The sequence below is a fragment of the Parasteatoda tepidariorum genome, chromosome 10 (assembly GCF_043381705.1).
Source record: "Parasteatoda tepidariorum isolate YZ-2023 chromosome 10, CAS_Ptep_4.0, whole genome shotgun sequence".
Lineage (NCBI taxonomy): Eukaryota > Metazoa > Arthropoda > Arachnida > Araneae > Theridiidae > Parasteatoda > Parasteatoda tepidariorum.
The window spans coordinates 21,616,504-21,632,507 of record NC_092213.1 but is presented as its reverse complement, the minus strand read 5'-3'; the positions used below and the strand labels follow the sequence as shown (position 1 = coordinate 21,632,507).

Below are 16,004 nucleotides of genomic sequence, written 5' to 3'. Positions count from 1 at the left end.
CAGTTATTTTTGGCTTTTTTGTTTGATTTATGCTTATATTTAAAATTATTTTTTAAATTATTGAGTTTGAAAACAAAACTTCGATATTGTTGATCAAGAGAATCTTGAGGATTGTAATTAAATTTGTAATTTGACAGATAATTATTGAGCTTATTATAGTTGATTGAAATTTTATTTTCAGCTTCCTTAATTTTATTTACCTCATCGTAATGAACACTGCAAAAGGTTGGATAGTGATCGCTTATGTCATTTATGAATATTCCGGATTTGATTGAAAATTTATTTGTTTTTACGAAGACATGATCAATGCAAGTTGATGAGGAATTTACTCTAGTTGGTTTGTCTATGTAATTTTGAAATCCAAATTGGCATAATAAATTAATATATTCATGAGTAATAAAATCATCACTTATAGTCATCATCACCAGTTTTTTTAAAATTACCTTCTTCCTTTTATATTCAAAATATTGGGTGATGATGTATTGACAAAAATTTAACATGAGTTTTAATAATAATGATGTATTAAAGAATTGTTTTTTCTTACCATGTAAAACATTGCATATGCTGGTGTTATCCCAATGACTAGATAAAATAGTGTTTCCAGTGTTTTGTACCTAAGGGGAAAAATTGATATTTACTACAAGTTTTTTGTAGATTTGAACATATAAAAAGAAACACTATCTAACTTATGAATTATAACAAATGAAAAATTTTATTTTTTATCTCAAAATTTGGGAAGACGGCACACTTTGTACAACTAAAGTAACTTAATGACTAAAGTAACTTTTTATGGAAAACTTTATTTAATGATTTCATATAAACAAGCATACTGAAAAATTATTATTTATCAAACAGCTTTTAGATTTTGAAGAAATTGATGTTCTTTGATATAGAAGTTTATTCAGGCTATAAATTAAGATCTGTACAGTTAGGTAACTTTCCTTTACCGCTTTAGTAAGCTATAGTGTGTATCTGAGAGACAAAACTGTTTTTTAGTAGCATATTACCAGAAAAGAGGAAAAATTGCAATAACAAAGTGGGTAAACACCTTATTTATTGCAATTTTTCCTCTTGAATTGTATTCTAGTGATACGACTCTTGCCTGCAGTATTAATTTTAGCAGCTTCAATGTTTTGTGACATTAATTAAAAAATAAATATTTCCAGTTTTTTTAAACTATAAAATAATAATAATAAAGGCTGGTTTAGCGCAGTAGGAAAAGTTAAAAATTGATTTTGCAGCTAGAGGATATCGAAGCAGGTTTTCCTTTACTTTAAAAAACAAATTAGGTAGATTCTGACTATTTGTTTTACGTGATTTAATGCTAGAAATATTAAGCATTTTTGAGTTGTTGTACAAGAAAATGCACTTTTTTTCAAAATGTGTATAATCTGTGCGCATATTCTTATTGTTGTAAACATACATCAATAAAACAGTGGCATAAATAACACCCCGCGGTGTGGGGGAGCGCACAAGGTTGGAGGGCGCACTCTTCGGAAAATAATATTAAGAGTGAAAAAAAATTTTTTTTTTATTTATAAAATATTTTTTAGTTTACTTTAACTATTTAACTAACAAATATGGTATAATAAATGTTATTTGTGGTAAATTAAATGTGGTATAATTTGACACTAATAACTCTTTAACTAAACTTTGAATATAATTACTAAAGTATAGCAATTTATTTTTTATGGTAAGTCTACAATATGGCGCAACTATGTACGCTACTGTAATAAAGTAAAGCTTAAATAATAAAATTCAGTGAATTATGCGAAATAAGTACAGAGATAGGGTTAGTTATTTCTTCGTAAGAAGCAGAAAAAGTTCTCAAAAATATTTTAATGGTAAGAAAATAAATAAAATGTAATGAATGAAAATCTTAAATGCATATACATACCTGCCAACATTCATTCTTTTCGAGAATGGATTTTCCAAGTGGTAGTAAAACAATTACCGAAAAACAGTTTTACTCAAAAAGATATTTATATTTTAACCAGGTTGAAATTCGCTATCGTGAGGACTAATATGCTTTGTATATATTTGTTGTAATTATTCATATGTAGTGGTGGTCTAACTCATTTATAATTATTAATATAATTCAAAAAGTTTAGTGAAATATCATCAATTTTGCTAGCACTTTGAATATGAAAAAAAAAATCTTCCGGGAAAACCGGAAGAGTTAACAGGTATACATATAATATGAATAATAAAGGTTTCTGAAAAGAAAATTCTCTACTGAATTCTCAAAATTGAAGCATTATTATGCAATATTATTATACTTTTGATTGAAGAAAAAAAAAGATACTACTGGATCAAGGCATTAAGGTACTTAGTGTAAAAAATTTTTTTCAGAAATTTATAATTTCAAAGAGATACAAAAAAATTCAAATTTTTTATTTACCTTTCGTGAAAATAGTATTGATAGACAATTCCAAGTATAGCCATTGTCCATACAATCCAACTGATATTTTGAGTCCAAAAATTATGCTCTGTATCTTTCAGCATGAGCCTATTATTGAATTAATAATTAATTTTCTACTTATGTTAAAATATTGAACATGATAAATTAATTATGGTTAAAAGTTATCAGCAGTCTTAAATTAAAGTAAAGATTAATATATTTGTACTCATAAATTAAAATCATACACATAAAACATTTACTATAAAAATATAGTGTTGGATATTATAATTGCACTCTATTCTACCTTTTTATATGTTTTTATAACGTGTGTTTGGCGCTGGACCTTGTGCCATTAAATCCTACATTCAATTCAATTCATAATCTGTTCCATTTCTACCTTGGCTTACTATTCCACTTCATGTCATTGATGTCTTTGGTAGTCAATCAAAGCAAGGTACTTCACCAGTAGTATATCAAAAATTTTTTTATGCCCATCGTGCCTTATATGATAATTTTAACCCCATATTTATCCATTGCTCCAAAAGGAACGATCATGTGGCATCTGCTTTTGTTCCTGATGCGGTTGTTTCAGAGAAGCTTTACCCTGCAAGCTCAGTTTTTACTTCTGAATGCCGTGCCTTCTTTTTAGCTGTGGAATATATTTCCACTCAGAAACATAAAAATTGGACAATTTATTCAGATACTAAGAGTTGTTTATACGCTATGCAAAATCCAACTATAGATCTACATTCAATTATAATTCGCAATTTAAAATTGATCTAAATAATGATGGCTTTAAAATTTTATTCTCCAGGATCCCTGGACTCGTAGGAATCCCGGAAAATGAATTTTCCGATTATGCAGCAAAATCCTCACACAATCTTTCTAACGGGTCAATTTTAAGACATGATGTTCAAACCGAAATAATAAAGGCTTTAAATTCTAATTGACAGACAGTTGTTGTTGTTGTTGTTAATTTACGTCGCACTAGAGCTGCACAATGGGCTATTGGCGACGGTCTGGGAAACATCCCGGAGGATGAACCGAAGACATGCTATCACAATTTTGATCCTCTGCGGAGGGGATGGCACCCCCGCTTCGGTAGCCCGACGACCTGCACGCGAAATCGAGCACTTTACGGTAGCACAGTTTAACGAGGACCAATATCACACACCCTCGGTCCCTACGCAGACTGATCCAAGTGGTCACCCACCCGCACACTGACCGCAACCAGTGATGCTTGACTTCGGTGATCTGCTGGGAACCGTGTCTTAACGATCAGTCCACTGCAGGGACAATTGACAGACAGAATGGAACACAGAAATAAATAATAAACTACGTGAAATAAAACTCCTACTATCCCCTTTTAATTGCTCCAGAAAAATTGAAGTACTAATAAACAAATTACGTAAAGGTCATACAAGACTAACATATAGACGCATCTTACTGAACAAACCATCACCTGTTTTCCCCAGTTGCAGAAAACCATTAACTATGAAACGCATCTTAACCCAGGGTTGAAAGCTTATCTATACCAAGGCGGAAATGAGCAAAAACTGATAAGAAAGGCATCTCATTCTAGCATTTTTTTTGAGAAACATTACATTTCTGAAACTACAGGGATTTTATCTACAATTATAGCAGAGATACGTAAAACTGCTTCTTTCTTGTAATAAAGTAGTTATTGTTGGGCAGTTTAAAAAAGAGAATAGATTTACCCGAAAATAAGTGAAAACTGAAATGGTTTTACTACCAGCTTTTCCACCTCTCTTTCACCCCATATCTTAATCCAGTGTTCTAATTTTAAAACTAAAAGACGACGATATTTTAACTGAATATCCTGAATTATCGACTTTAATTGGAGACAATCCACATAGGAACCTTGTTGAATATCTTAAAGAGATTGAATACTTCCAAAGCTTTTAAAACAGATTTATAATTTTGACCAAATGTTGAGCGTGGTATAGTCTTTTGTGGCTCTTGCGCAAAGAATTTAAACCAATTATGAATGATGTAACTATTTTAAATGAATAAACAATTGTGTTTTTTGTTTAAGTTTGCATTTAATTTTATATCATTAAAATTAGTTTACTTTTAATTACAATTAAAATTAATTAAAATTAGTTTATTTTAAAAAAAACTAGTCCCGCAGTGGACTGATCGTTACGACACGGTTCCCAGCAGAGCACCGAAGTCAAGCATCACTGGCTACGGTCAGTGTGCGAGTGGGTGACCATTTGGATCAGTCTGCGTGGGGACCGAGGGTGTGTGGACCGAGGGTGCCTCGTTAAACTGTTCTACTGTAAAGTGCTCGACTTCGCGTGCAGGTCGTCGGGCTACCGAAGCGGGGGTGCCATCCCATCTGCAGATGATCAAAATTGTGATGGCATGTCTTCGGATCTTCCTCAGGGATGTTTCCCAGACCGGCGCCAATAGCCCATTGTGCAGCTCTAGTGCGACGTAAATTAACAACAACAACTTTAAGAAAATGAGAATTTCGTTTGTATCAGATGTTTAACTTTAAACTCTAAAATTAAATCATTGATAGCATCGACTTTAGTGCACTCTAACTGTAACGTCAGGTTGTCAATCTCTTTCAGCAATCGTCAAAATTGAGTAAGTTTTCTGAAAAATTTCTATGGAAATAGAATTTTTGACCAGATTATTGCTTGCTTGAATATTAAAATAAGTATTATATGTAATAAAGCTAGCCTCATTTATAAAAATTAGTTTAAAACTGTTTTTTGTTCTAAAATGTTCAGTTCACTTTTATTCAGAACTCCTTTCTCAAATCAATAAAAAAAAATATTTCAGCTGTCTTTGAATTAAATGCCTATTAATATTCAAAATTATGAGTAAACATAATACATAACATTTCAAGTTCATTTAATGTCCATTATAACTTGAAAATATTGCAGTTTTTCTATTTTGATAACTAGAGAAATTCCCCTATGAGTAAAATATTTAGTACATTCTGCAATAATTATCATGAGATTCATATTATTTCGTGAAATCTACTGGATTTTTCCCTATCCGTGTTGGCAGCTATATATATATATATATATATATATATATATATATATATATATATGTGTCTATATATATATATATATATATATATATATATATATATATATATATATATATATATATATATATATATATATATATATATATATATATATATNAAAACGGCCCCATTTATATATATATCTTTTTACAATTTTGTTTTCCTGATTTTTAATATTTTTTTAGAAAAATATTTTATTTTAATAATTTTTCTTCTTCTCTTTTCATTAGCTTTATTTTCTCTATAGTTTGAGTCCAAAAATTTTCTCTGCATCTTTCAGTATATATATTTATTTTTATAAGGCACACAAAAATTCAAGAATACAAACAATTGATAAAAATGTTTCATGTATGCATCCGAAGGTTGTTTCAGGTATATCTTTTGAAAATAAGATTTCAAGTGAAATAAATTTCAACGCTAAGAGGAAGATTATTCGCATAAAATATGTTTCTTTTCCAAGTGTTAAGTCTCATTAAATATTAAATTCTTCATATTCGAAATTTCGGCAAATTTCGAAAAGCTTTTGAACTCTTATACGTACTAACTCTGTATAAAAAAAAAGAACGAAAGAAAAAAGATAGCTGATAATTGCATGCATCGTATAATCAGTTAGAATAAATTGCAGCGCTTGGTAAAAATTTTAACCAGATACTGTGAGACGGATTTTCCTTTTTTTGTACAAAACTTATATGAAAAATTATACATACCATGGAGTGTAGGATGCGGCAATGAAGACATAAATAATGGCACGGTCACATAGGTGAAAAATTTCTTTCAAAGTCCTGAGGGGAAAAGAGAAAAAGTAATAAAGACAAAGAGTGGCAATTCATTTCAAAAATAATGTAAGCTTTATTTATCTACCTGAATTTTCTAATGTAGAAGACACAATGGAAGATAGTTGAGACGAGGAATAGAGCTACCAGAGCGCCGCCATAGACAAAACCAGAGATAAATTGATATCTGTCATTGGATTGTTTAAGTAGAAGGAAAAGGCCCATCACACTTGGAATGACTGAAAGCTGGAATTTTATGGAACAGTTAAATATTGAAAATAGCATCCAATTGTTTTTTTTTTTTTTTTGAGTGTATTATTAGTAGTACAGGGTAATAAAAAATAATTATTTTAAAAGTTTACTAACATTTTATATTTATTTTTATGATGATACATTTTAAAGGCCGCTGTATATGATACGATCACGGTATGGAATCATATTCACGATATTATAATTTTTCTTATTGAAATGAAATACACGAATCGATTAAAAAAATTAATCATTACCAGAGCAGCGAGGGCTCAGGTGATGGTAGTAGTTGTAGTTCATTTACGTCGTATTAGAGCTGCACATTGGGCTATTGGCGACGGAAAACAACTCTGAGAATGATCCGATGACATGCCATCACAATTTATTTCCTCTGCAGAGGGGATGGCACCCCCGCTTCGGTAGCTCGACGATCTGCACGCGAAGTCGAGCACTTTACGGTAGAACAGTTTAACGAGGACCAATACCGCATATCCTCGGTCCCTACGAAGACTGATCCAAGTGGTCACCCACCCGCACACTGACAGCAGCCAGTGATGCTTGACTTCGGTAATCTGTTGGGAACCGTGTCTTAACGTCACTGCGGGACGGCTCAGATGATGGAGCGTTCGTCTTCCATTGAGCTGAACCGGGTTCGAATCCCAACGATGGCTGGCTGATCGATACGAATTCCGCATCCGGCTTGCACCGACCACAGTGTTTAGTCGGATCATGGGTTAGAGTCCCCTTGATGCCAGGCTTACCGTGGAAGGTTCTCGTGGTCTTCCTCTCCATGTAGCGCAAATTCGGGTTAGTTCCATAAAAAAAAGAAAAAAAATTCCTCCACGAAGGCAAGTTTCTCCTAATACTTGATCCAGGACTTTCCTCGTCTTCTGGATCGGATTCAAAATTACAAGGATACGCAGTTGAACATTAGCAGCCATAAACCCAAAAATTGGGTCCGCTGTTCAACGATGGTTATAAATTATAAAAATATGTACTATACAATTTTTCCTGGAAGTATACAAAAATTCTACCGTAAAATAATTTAAAAGTTTGGAAATCAATTGCATATTGCTAATGTTTTTATATTTCTCCCACCGTTAGAAGATTGCAACTGGACTTAATAACTAATTTTTTTCCAGTTGCTCGCATGCACTGTAAGAATTTTCATTCTAAAATTATGGTAAAATCCCCGGCAGCAGTCTGTCCATCCAATTAACCGTAAAGTTTACGGTAAAGAAAATTTTCTACCTTTACGGTTTTGAAACCGTTTCGAGCTAGTATAGTTATAAAACCATGAATGCAAAACTATATGGTTTCTAAACCATTTAGAATTGGCATTTTTTTTAAAAAAAAATCGCAAAAAAGGTATTTAACTGGCTTTTTTTTTCCTGCTAGGCATTTCATTAGATAATAGGCATTGTAGAGTGTAGGGCACAAATTAAGGAATGCAGGACACTGGAAATTCTTCATTTGTTGAATGGAATGGGGGAAATATTGTGTTGTCAACCCTGGGACTCGAACCCAAGTTCTGTCGGTCATGAGATTGACAGATTATCCCTCTCGGTTTTAAGATGTACGCAGTTGCAATAAACTAAGCGGCTTCATTAAGGGGTTCATAAAATTCTGGTTGCTTAACCGTATTTGGTCAAAATAGTTAATAATTATTTTTTATCATAGTTAACAGTTTAATTACCATCTTATTTATCGTTATTTGACTGTTTTGTTTGATTATGGTAAACTAACAATTAAATGAATTGTTATTTGACTATTTTTACCGAGAAATTTCTAACAGTGTAGGAATCACTTTCACTATTTCATAATATTTCTTACAGAAATAATGTACACTAATCAATAAAGAGATAAATCATCATTTAATATCTACCGTACGATGTAACTCAAAAAGTTTAGAAATCGATGATGTGCTAATGTTTTTACCTTTCTCCTATCGTTAGGTAAATAAGTTCGTAACAATTGGGCTGAAAAGTTCGTAGACTGACACATAGATGGGGCTACTATTATTAAAAACATATGATTTTTAGTTAGTTTTAACCTTCGAAAGGCACGTGTATAAATTTGACAGCTGTCGGACTAACAGTTTGTGAGATATAGTATTTCTAGTAAAGCAACTTTTGTTAGTTTAAAAACAATGGATAAAAAGGAATTTCGCGTGTTTATAAAGCATTGCTTTCTAGCGAAAAAAATGCTCTTGAAGCCAAGGCTTGGCTTGAGAAACTTTATTCGAACTCTGTACCAGGAAAATCAACCGTTAAGAAGTGGTTTGCTAAGTTTAAACGAATCGAAATGAACACTGACGAAGATGCGCACCGTGGACGCCTCAAAGAGGCTGTTAGCGACGAAAGTATCAAAAAAGTCCGTAAAATAATTTTAGATTACCGTAAAGTGAAGTTGATCAAAATATCTGAGACTCTAAAGATATCAAAGGAAAGTGTTAGACATATCGTGAATGAATATTTGGGTATGAAAAAGCTCTAGGTAAAGTGGGTGCCGCACGAGCTCACAATTGACCAAAAACAACAACGAATCGATGATTCTGAGCTGTGTTTGAAGCTGTTTAATCGTAATAAATCTGAATTTATGTGGCGATATATGACAATGGGTGAAGCATGGCTCCATAATTTCACAACGGAATCCAATCGACCGTCAGCGAGTGAACTGCACGAGATGAACCTACTCCAAAGCTTGGAAAGATGCAAAAGTCAGCAGGCAAAGTTATGGCGTCAGTATTTTAGAATGCTCATGGTTTAATATTCATTGACTATCTTGAAAAAAGAACAACCATCAACATTGACTATTATATAGCGTTATTGGAGCGTTTGAACTACGAAATCGCAGAAAAACGGCCCCATTTGAAGAAGAAGAGAGTGCTGTTTCATCAAGACAATACACCATGTCACAAGTCAATGAAAGCGAGGGCAAAATTATATAAATTGGTCTTCGAGTTGCTTCCGCACCCACGGTATTCTCCAGATCTGGTCCCCAGCGACTTTTTCCTGTTCTCAGAACTCAAGAGAATGCTCGCTGGAAAGAAATTTAGCGCCGATGAAGAAGTAGTCACCGAAACTAAGCCCTATTTTGAGGCTAAAGACAAATCGTACTACAAAAATGGTATCGAAAAATTATATGACCGCTATAATCGTTGTATTGCCCTCGAAGGGAACTATATTGAATAATAAAATGAAATTTTATCAAGAAAATTTTTTTTTCTATGTTAGTCTACGAACTTTTTAGCCCACCTGTTATATAATTGATTTCTGCTTAATGCAAATGTTAATAGATTAAATTCAACTTTGTTATGTGAGAAAAATGCTTCATTACTACAGTACAACTTTTTTGAAAATTATACCTTAAATCTGAAGTAAATACTATGTCGTAACTTAAAAAGTAGTTTAGAAATTAATTATGTATTGCAGCTATAATAAATCAATATTTTTTCATTTCCAACCTTTTTACTTTCTCTACTTAGGTAAAATTGTTCCATTATGATAAATTATGATAAAATTGTGTTTCATTAGGATAAAATAATAATAGTAATGTAGAAATTCTTCAGAGGTATCTGACTGGGTCCGTCACAGCTTATTATAATTATTATTTTTATTTTAAAAAATGGCCCAATTAACATTTTAATTTTATGTTTAAGAACGGGATCCTAAAATTACAAATTTAAAGTAAAGTAAACTTTTAAAAATAAGGACGAATTTGAACTTAAAAACTATTAAATTTTTCATGTCATTCTAATAGTTAACAACAAATTGTAATGCATAAATTTCAAAATAAATTTTTTTCAAAATCAATAATCTGATTATCTGTGTATGGAACTAAAAAAACAACAACAATGAAATAGAACAAAATACATCGTTTTTGATCGAAATTGAAAGAAAAATTCTAAATATTCTTACTTAATGCTTGATAAAAATAACAAATTCAAACTTACACCTTAGCTTTCAGTTCAAAACATCGTTAACTTTATAGAAAATTTACGTTCAAAATTTCAAAGAATTCTATAATAAACTTCTTTTTTGTAATGTGTATTGGCTTAGAGAAATTTTCTCAAAATCAATATTCTTCAGAAAATGCATTTAAAATGCAGGAATATTCTGAAATGTAAGAATATTCCGACAACAAAAATTAATAATTCGAAAATAAATTAAATTTTTTTTTATTTGTCTTAAAAATATAATTTATGTATATAAATAATGGTTCAAATACTCAAAGCTAAACAAAATAAAATTTCAGTTCCGTTTACGGAAATATCCTCAGTGATGGTCAGATTAGGGGTTTGAATCTGCTTGCCGTCTGGCTAACCGTGAGAGGTGTTAATAGATTTCCTCAGTATGTAAGGCAAATGCGGGTTAGTTCCTTCAAATAGTCCTTCACGAAGGCAAATTTCTCCCATTGCTTGATCCAGGAGTTCTCTTGTCTTCTGGATTGGGTTCACAATTACAAGGCTACGGAGTTGAACATTGGTAGTCGTAAACTCAAAATTGGATCGGCTGTTCAGCGAAAATTATAAAATAAAAATATGAATAATAGCATTAAAAAAAATTTGAAATTTGTGCTGAGTTTTACCTAGTCGGATATCTTTAAAGTCAACAGTTGCTAAAACGTGTACCGCATACTTATAACATCTTAAGTAAATATTTTCTTATATGATTGGGGGAGTGGGGGCTGTAAAAACTAAAACTCCTATTTTTAAATTCCATGAAGAAAATGTTCTCGAGACCTGCCATAAAAGAATAAATATAGGACGGATAAGTCCAGGTAATTTTCTCCTACACGATTATTACATGACATCAATATTTCGTTCTTTATGTCATGCTGAGAAGATATTAATTCTGATTTTTTAGATGTAAGTAAAGCCGTGAACAAAGAATCAGCTTCCGGGCTTTTCCTTTGAAGGAAATGGAAGTAGTGGCGTGCTTAGGAAGAAGTTTTAAATGATGAAGAAAAGGCGAATTTGGAACTTTTCCAATGATTTTTCTGTTTGAATAAAACGCAAGAGACGAGTGATATTTTGATTCATGATTAAACTTTCCTTAAAAGTATTTAGTCTGGATATTTTTTCTGGCTGAAAGAAGCTTTTAAATGGTCTATAATTAACATTATTTCTATCTTTAGTGTATTCCTAGTTCGAAAAAGTGGTCTTTTTTTGACATCTTGACGTATAAAAGTAAACGAACGCAAAAACTGCCAGGATTTCAAATAGTCAGTTAAATATAGATAATTGGAGTCAGATATTTATTGAGTATTGCCTATCTTATTCAACTGAAAAAAAAATACATGTCACTGAAATGAATGATTTGTACGAAAAAGTAACAGAGCCAAAAATAAATATCTGAGTTGTGCCTCCTGTATTTTTCCGTTAAAGCTGAAATTGGTACTATTTTATGTGATAATAATCAATTTTATGCATAAAAATTGGTAGAAATTTGTAATCAGAATTGGTTAAAGTTAGACACTGTTTTAAAACTACTAGTGCGCAAAATAAAAAAGATATCACCCTGAATAAATTTCGTTCTAATTATCGGATTTTCACGTACTAAATGTCGATCATAATGGTTTCTGGTGGTGAATTCAAATACGTTAATTAATTTTTGCTAACTAATTAATTAAGTTACAAAATCAGACTCAAAAAGGCACTTACTCTGAATAATTTTCAGATTTCTGATCCTCGAAATACGGCGGGGGGGGGGAGGGTAGCCGCAATCTGGAAATTGTGGTTCTAATAGTTTAGTCCGGAGAGCAATTGAGAGTTTGGCATTTTCAATGTTAATTTCATAATAATAGCGTAATTTAAAAAAAAAAATTTCACCTATTCATGAAAATCGTTTACCCAAAGATAATTTCATGCAAAAAAATAATTTTTAATTATAATTATTTAATTTAATACTGGATGGAAAAAATTAAGAATTATCAGCCCTAAATTTTTTTTCTACGAATTTTTCTTTAGTATAATCTGAAGTTTCAATTGTTTTTATCAAGAAGAAGTTAAAAAAAATAAAAGTAATTATTTTTAAAAAAATAATTTGGTAACGTAATTGTTTTAAAAAAAATATTTAAATGGAGCGATTAATGCCTAAATTTGGTAAACTTCAAGGAATTTGACTTACACTAGCCTACCGTAAATTTTATTCATGATTTTTCGTTGTTTTTATTTTATATCGTATTCTTTTCTTTTTAATTATAAAATGCGATATTTCTTTCTATGTCGTCTACTAAGTTGTACTTAATTTAGTAATGAGATATGTATAAAATATCACATTTAATAAATGTCAAGTTTCATAAAAATATATTTTTGATTGAATGTAGTCATGCATCTGCTTTTTTTAATTTAAGTTTTTAATTGATGCATTCCACAATTGATTCAATTTCAGTAATGTGCATAAGTATGCATTTATTAGGAATAATAAATTTATCAATTATTCTCTATATATTTTAATATCTAAACAATTAAAATATAACTGAAGATTCTAGTTATGTAAAAGGTATTTTTATATCATTCTGAACCCAACTCTTGTGACATCAACGACGATTATCTGCAATATTGTTGATGTTTTATAAGTCACTACAATGATTATAAAGATGCCGAACATTAATAGCTGTCGAATATGTAGCCAAAATTTTTGAGCGTCGTAAAATATCTCCGTATCTGGTATATAGTCCTAAAAATTAATTTCAACATTAAATTTTTAATTACCTGTCCACGTGGAATTCGCAGAACTATGCAACCAATTATTTCATTATATTCCCTTCTCTCTCTTTATACTGCCACTTAGATTTTTTCCGAAAATAAACTAATCTATTTTGTTTAATTTTTATTGGTACTTAAAGTTTTTCTTTAAAGTAACTCTCGTTTTAAATAATTGTCAAGATTTTTTTTTAGTCTCTGAACAATGTTAGCTGATGCCAATTAGCTGATAAGAATTTAAGAACATTTTCTGTAGTAAAACTACTCTGCGCAAAACGTTAGGTTGATCGTATTAGTGCTTTTTCTCTAAGAACGAACAAATAAATTATTTAATTAAGTTATTGTTTCTTATTTGTTAGATTTGTGGAAAGTCAATACATATGAGTGCAACTGTATTAGTCCAAAAACCACAGCTGGTTGCTTTTGTTTTTTTACTTTAAGAAAGCTGCCCTTTTTAAAAAAAATTAACTTGTTTTAAAAGTATTTTTCAACTTAAGCACAATTCACAAGATATTATTATAGTATAATTTGCTATTAGGAAAGTGCCTTACTTTGTTAAACAGCAAATACTAAAAATTGAAATTTGGAAAAAGATTTCAAAGCCGTGCTACTTTTAGAATCCTCATTTGATTTGAAATATGTAATAAAAAATACGTAATTTTTGATAAAAAAATTACACCTATTTACAATTTTAAAAAAAAAACGCAGCTAGAGGGTTAACGTACTTTTTACAGAAACTATAAATATAAATGTTTCCTATATTTCGTCATAAGAGGATAAGAATGATATTGCTCCAAGTAACCTTCTCAATAATTTCATTATTTCCAGAATTTAAATCTGTTTGAACGAAACATATTATCACTTGAAAGCTAAAACGAGAAACAATTGAACTATTATTATTTAAGCTTGTTCCACTAATTTGTTGATAGCGGTATCAAGGATAAGGATATACGTTGGAAGCCCCGTTTATTATTATACTATAAATGCATTAAATCATATAGTATGAAAACAATTTTTCAAGCAAATTATTTAATAATTTTAAGCAAACAAGGGTGCAAAAATAAACACTATTCAAGTACCCTAAAATATATCTAGAATAAATATTGGAATCGATAAATAAAAAATACATTTTCAAACAATTAAGAGTAGGGCGGAAGCGTTATTTTGAGCCGGGTGCGGAATTCGTATTGACCAGCCATCGCTGAAATTCGAACGCTGGCCACCTAATGTGGAGGCAAGCGTTCTGTCCAAATCAATGTATTGAAAACTACGACTCTACGAATATGTTTTTGTATTTTGCTTTGAATAATATTAATAATAAAAAAATGAGGAGCAATTGAAGTTGTTTTTTAAAATCTATTGCTTTATTAACTAATTTTAATTTAGGTTAGCCTGGAAAAAACTTTTTGAGAAAGCCAAGGCCCACCTTCGGCTGTCGAGCTATTGATGAATCTACTATAAACTAGAATTGAATGTTAATCTACGATATTTTTAAAAGGATTTCTATGAAAATGAAAAAATATCCAATTTATTTTACTTACTGCGTGTGTTAAAACATTTGCGATGTGTTCCAGGTCTGTAGGAATGTATGCTTTGTTTCCGGAAGCCCGGGCGTTCATGAACCTGAAAAATAAAGAATAATTTGATCCCATTTTATAGTAAAAGAAACGATTTATTAATTTTTAATTTTTTGAGCTTGCAATAATGAGTTATTCAAAATAAACGCTGAGCAAAAAAATTACGTTTTCTTTCTTTAATATTCAAAAATAAACTACCTAAGGAAATGACAATGAATTCGAATTAATAAGGAACTGGAAGGTGGCGAATAAGTTTCAAACATGTCAGCTGCATAAAAGCTTTAAGAACTATAGCAGTAGAAGGAAGTTGTTCGCAGATCACGTTTTCTCCTTAAAAGTCATTTTATTTAACAACCTGTGCAAAAAAATCAAATCTTTTACATGATACTGGCTGACTATATCATGTCTTTACACTTTTTAGAATGTCTCTAGGTACTTAATTACAACAAGCTCAGATACTAAGTTTAGGACCGCATGGAAAAACAATCTTTATTAATCTACAGATTTCGTAAAAAATCTTCAGTTGGAATTCTAAAATATCTCTGCAAAATATAAACTTTAAAAGTAGGTCAAATACTTTCCGAATTTTAATTTTAATTTGGAATTTTTTTAATATTGCCGTCAAAATAGCCGCGAAATGGATCGGCGCTTTCAGGAATCTAGCCCATTGAAAATCATATATCAACCATGGTCACAATCTGTGTGCTTATATGCTCAAAAATTTGCTTGATACAGCTGAATTTAGAGATATATTTTCAGAAAATTACTAAGCCAGGTGTATATTTTTCAATAAAGCTGTTGGATGAAAAACACTTAAATGCGAAATAATAATAAACAGGGTGCGCAGCGAGATTTTTCAACAAAAACGAAGCACCTTTTAAGTACTTTTCAAGCACTCAAAAAATATTTTTAATCACTTTCCAAAAAAAAAAGCATAATTAAGATCTGTGCCGCAATAAATTTTTTTTTTCATATCGTTTAAAGTTCTCAATTTATAAACATAATATTAATAAAATTCGAAAACTTTACACAATCTTGATAAAATAACTAGTTTCTGATAAATATTGCTGAAAAAATTGCGAAAATCTTGCATTTTTCTTGTAATTTAGAATGACAATCGACACGGCAAAATCTCTTTTTAAAAGATAGAAAATTAAGCATTTTTTACTAACCTCGACTAAAAAAAAGCACCTTCAAGGGCTTTTAAAAAACGAAAATAAAAAAT

At 30.7% G+C, this 16,004-nt stretch overlaps 1 protein-coding gene across 2 annotated transcripts in view; it reads right to left on the bottom strand.

The window, feature by feature from the left end:
* The window catches only part of LOC107440502 (monocyte to macrophage differentiation factor 2), a 123,118-nt gene that overhangs the window by 6,705 nt on the left and 100,409 nt on the right, over positions 1–16,004 (bottom strand). For both annotated transcript variants that reach the window (XM_071186290.1, XM_021145565.3), the window contains exons 2-6: positions 14,744–14,825; positions 6,333–6,490; positions 6,179–6,253; positions 2,402–2,509; positions 545–614 (exon numbers count right to left, since the gene is read on the bottom strand). In XM_071186290.1, the coding sequence (XP_071042391.1) occupies positions 545–614; positions 2,402–2,509; positions 6,179–6,253; positions 6,333–6,490; positions 14,744–14,821 (489 nt within the window). In that variant the 5' untranslated portion in view covers positions 14,822–14,825. The remainder of the gene's footprint in view (positions 1–544; positions 615–2,401; positions 2,510–6,178; positions 6,254–6,332; positions 6,491–14,743; positions 14,826–16,004) is intronic.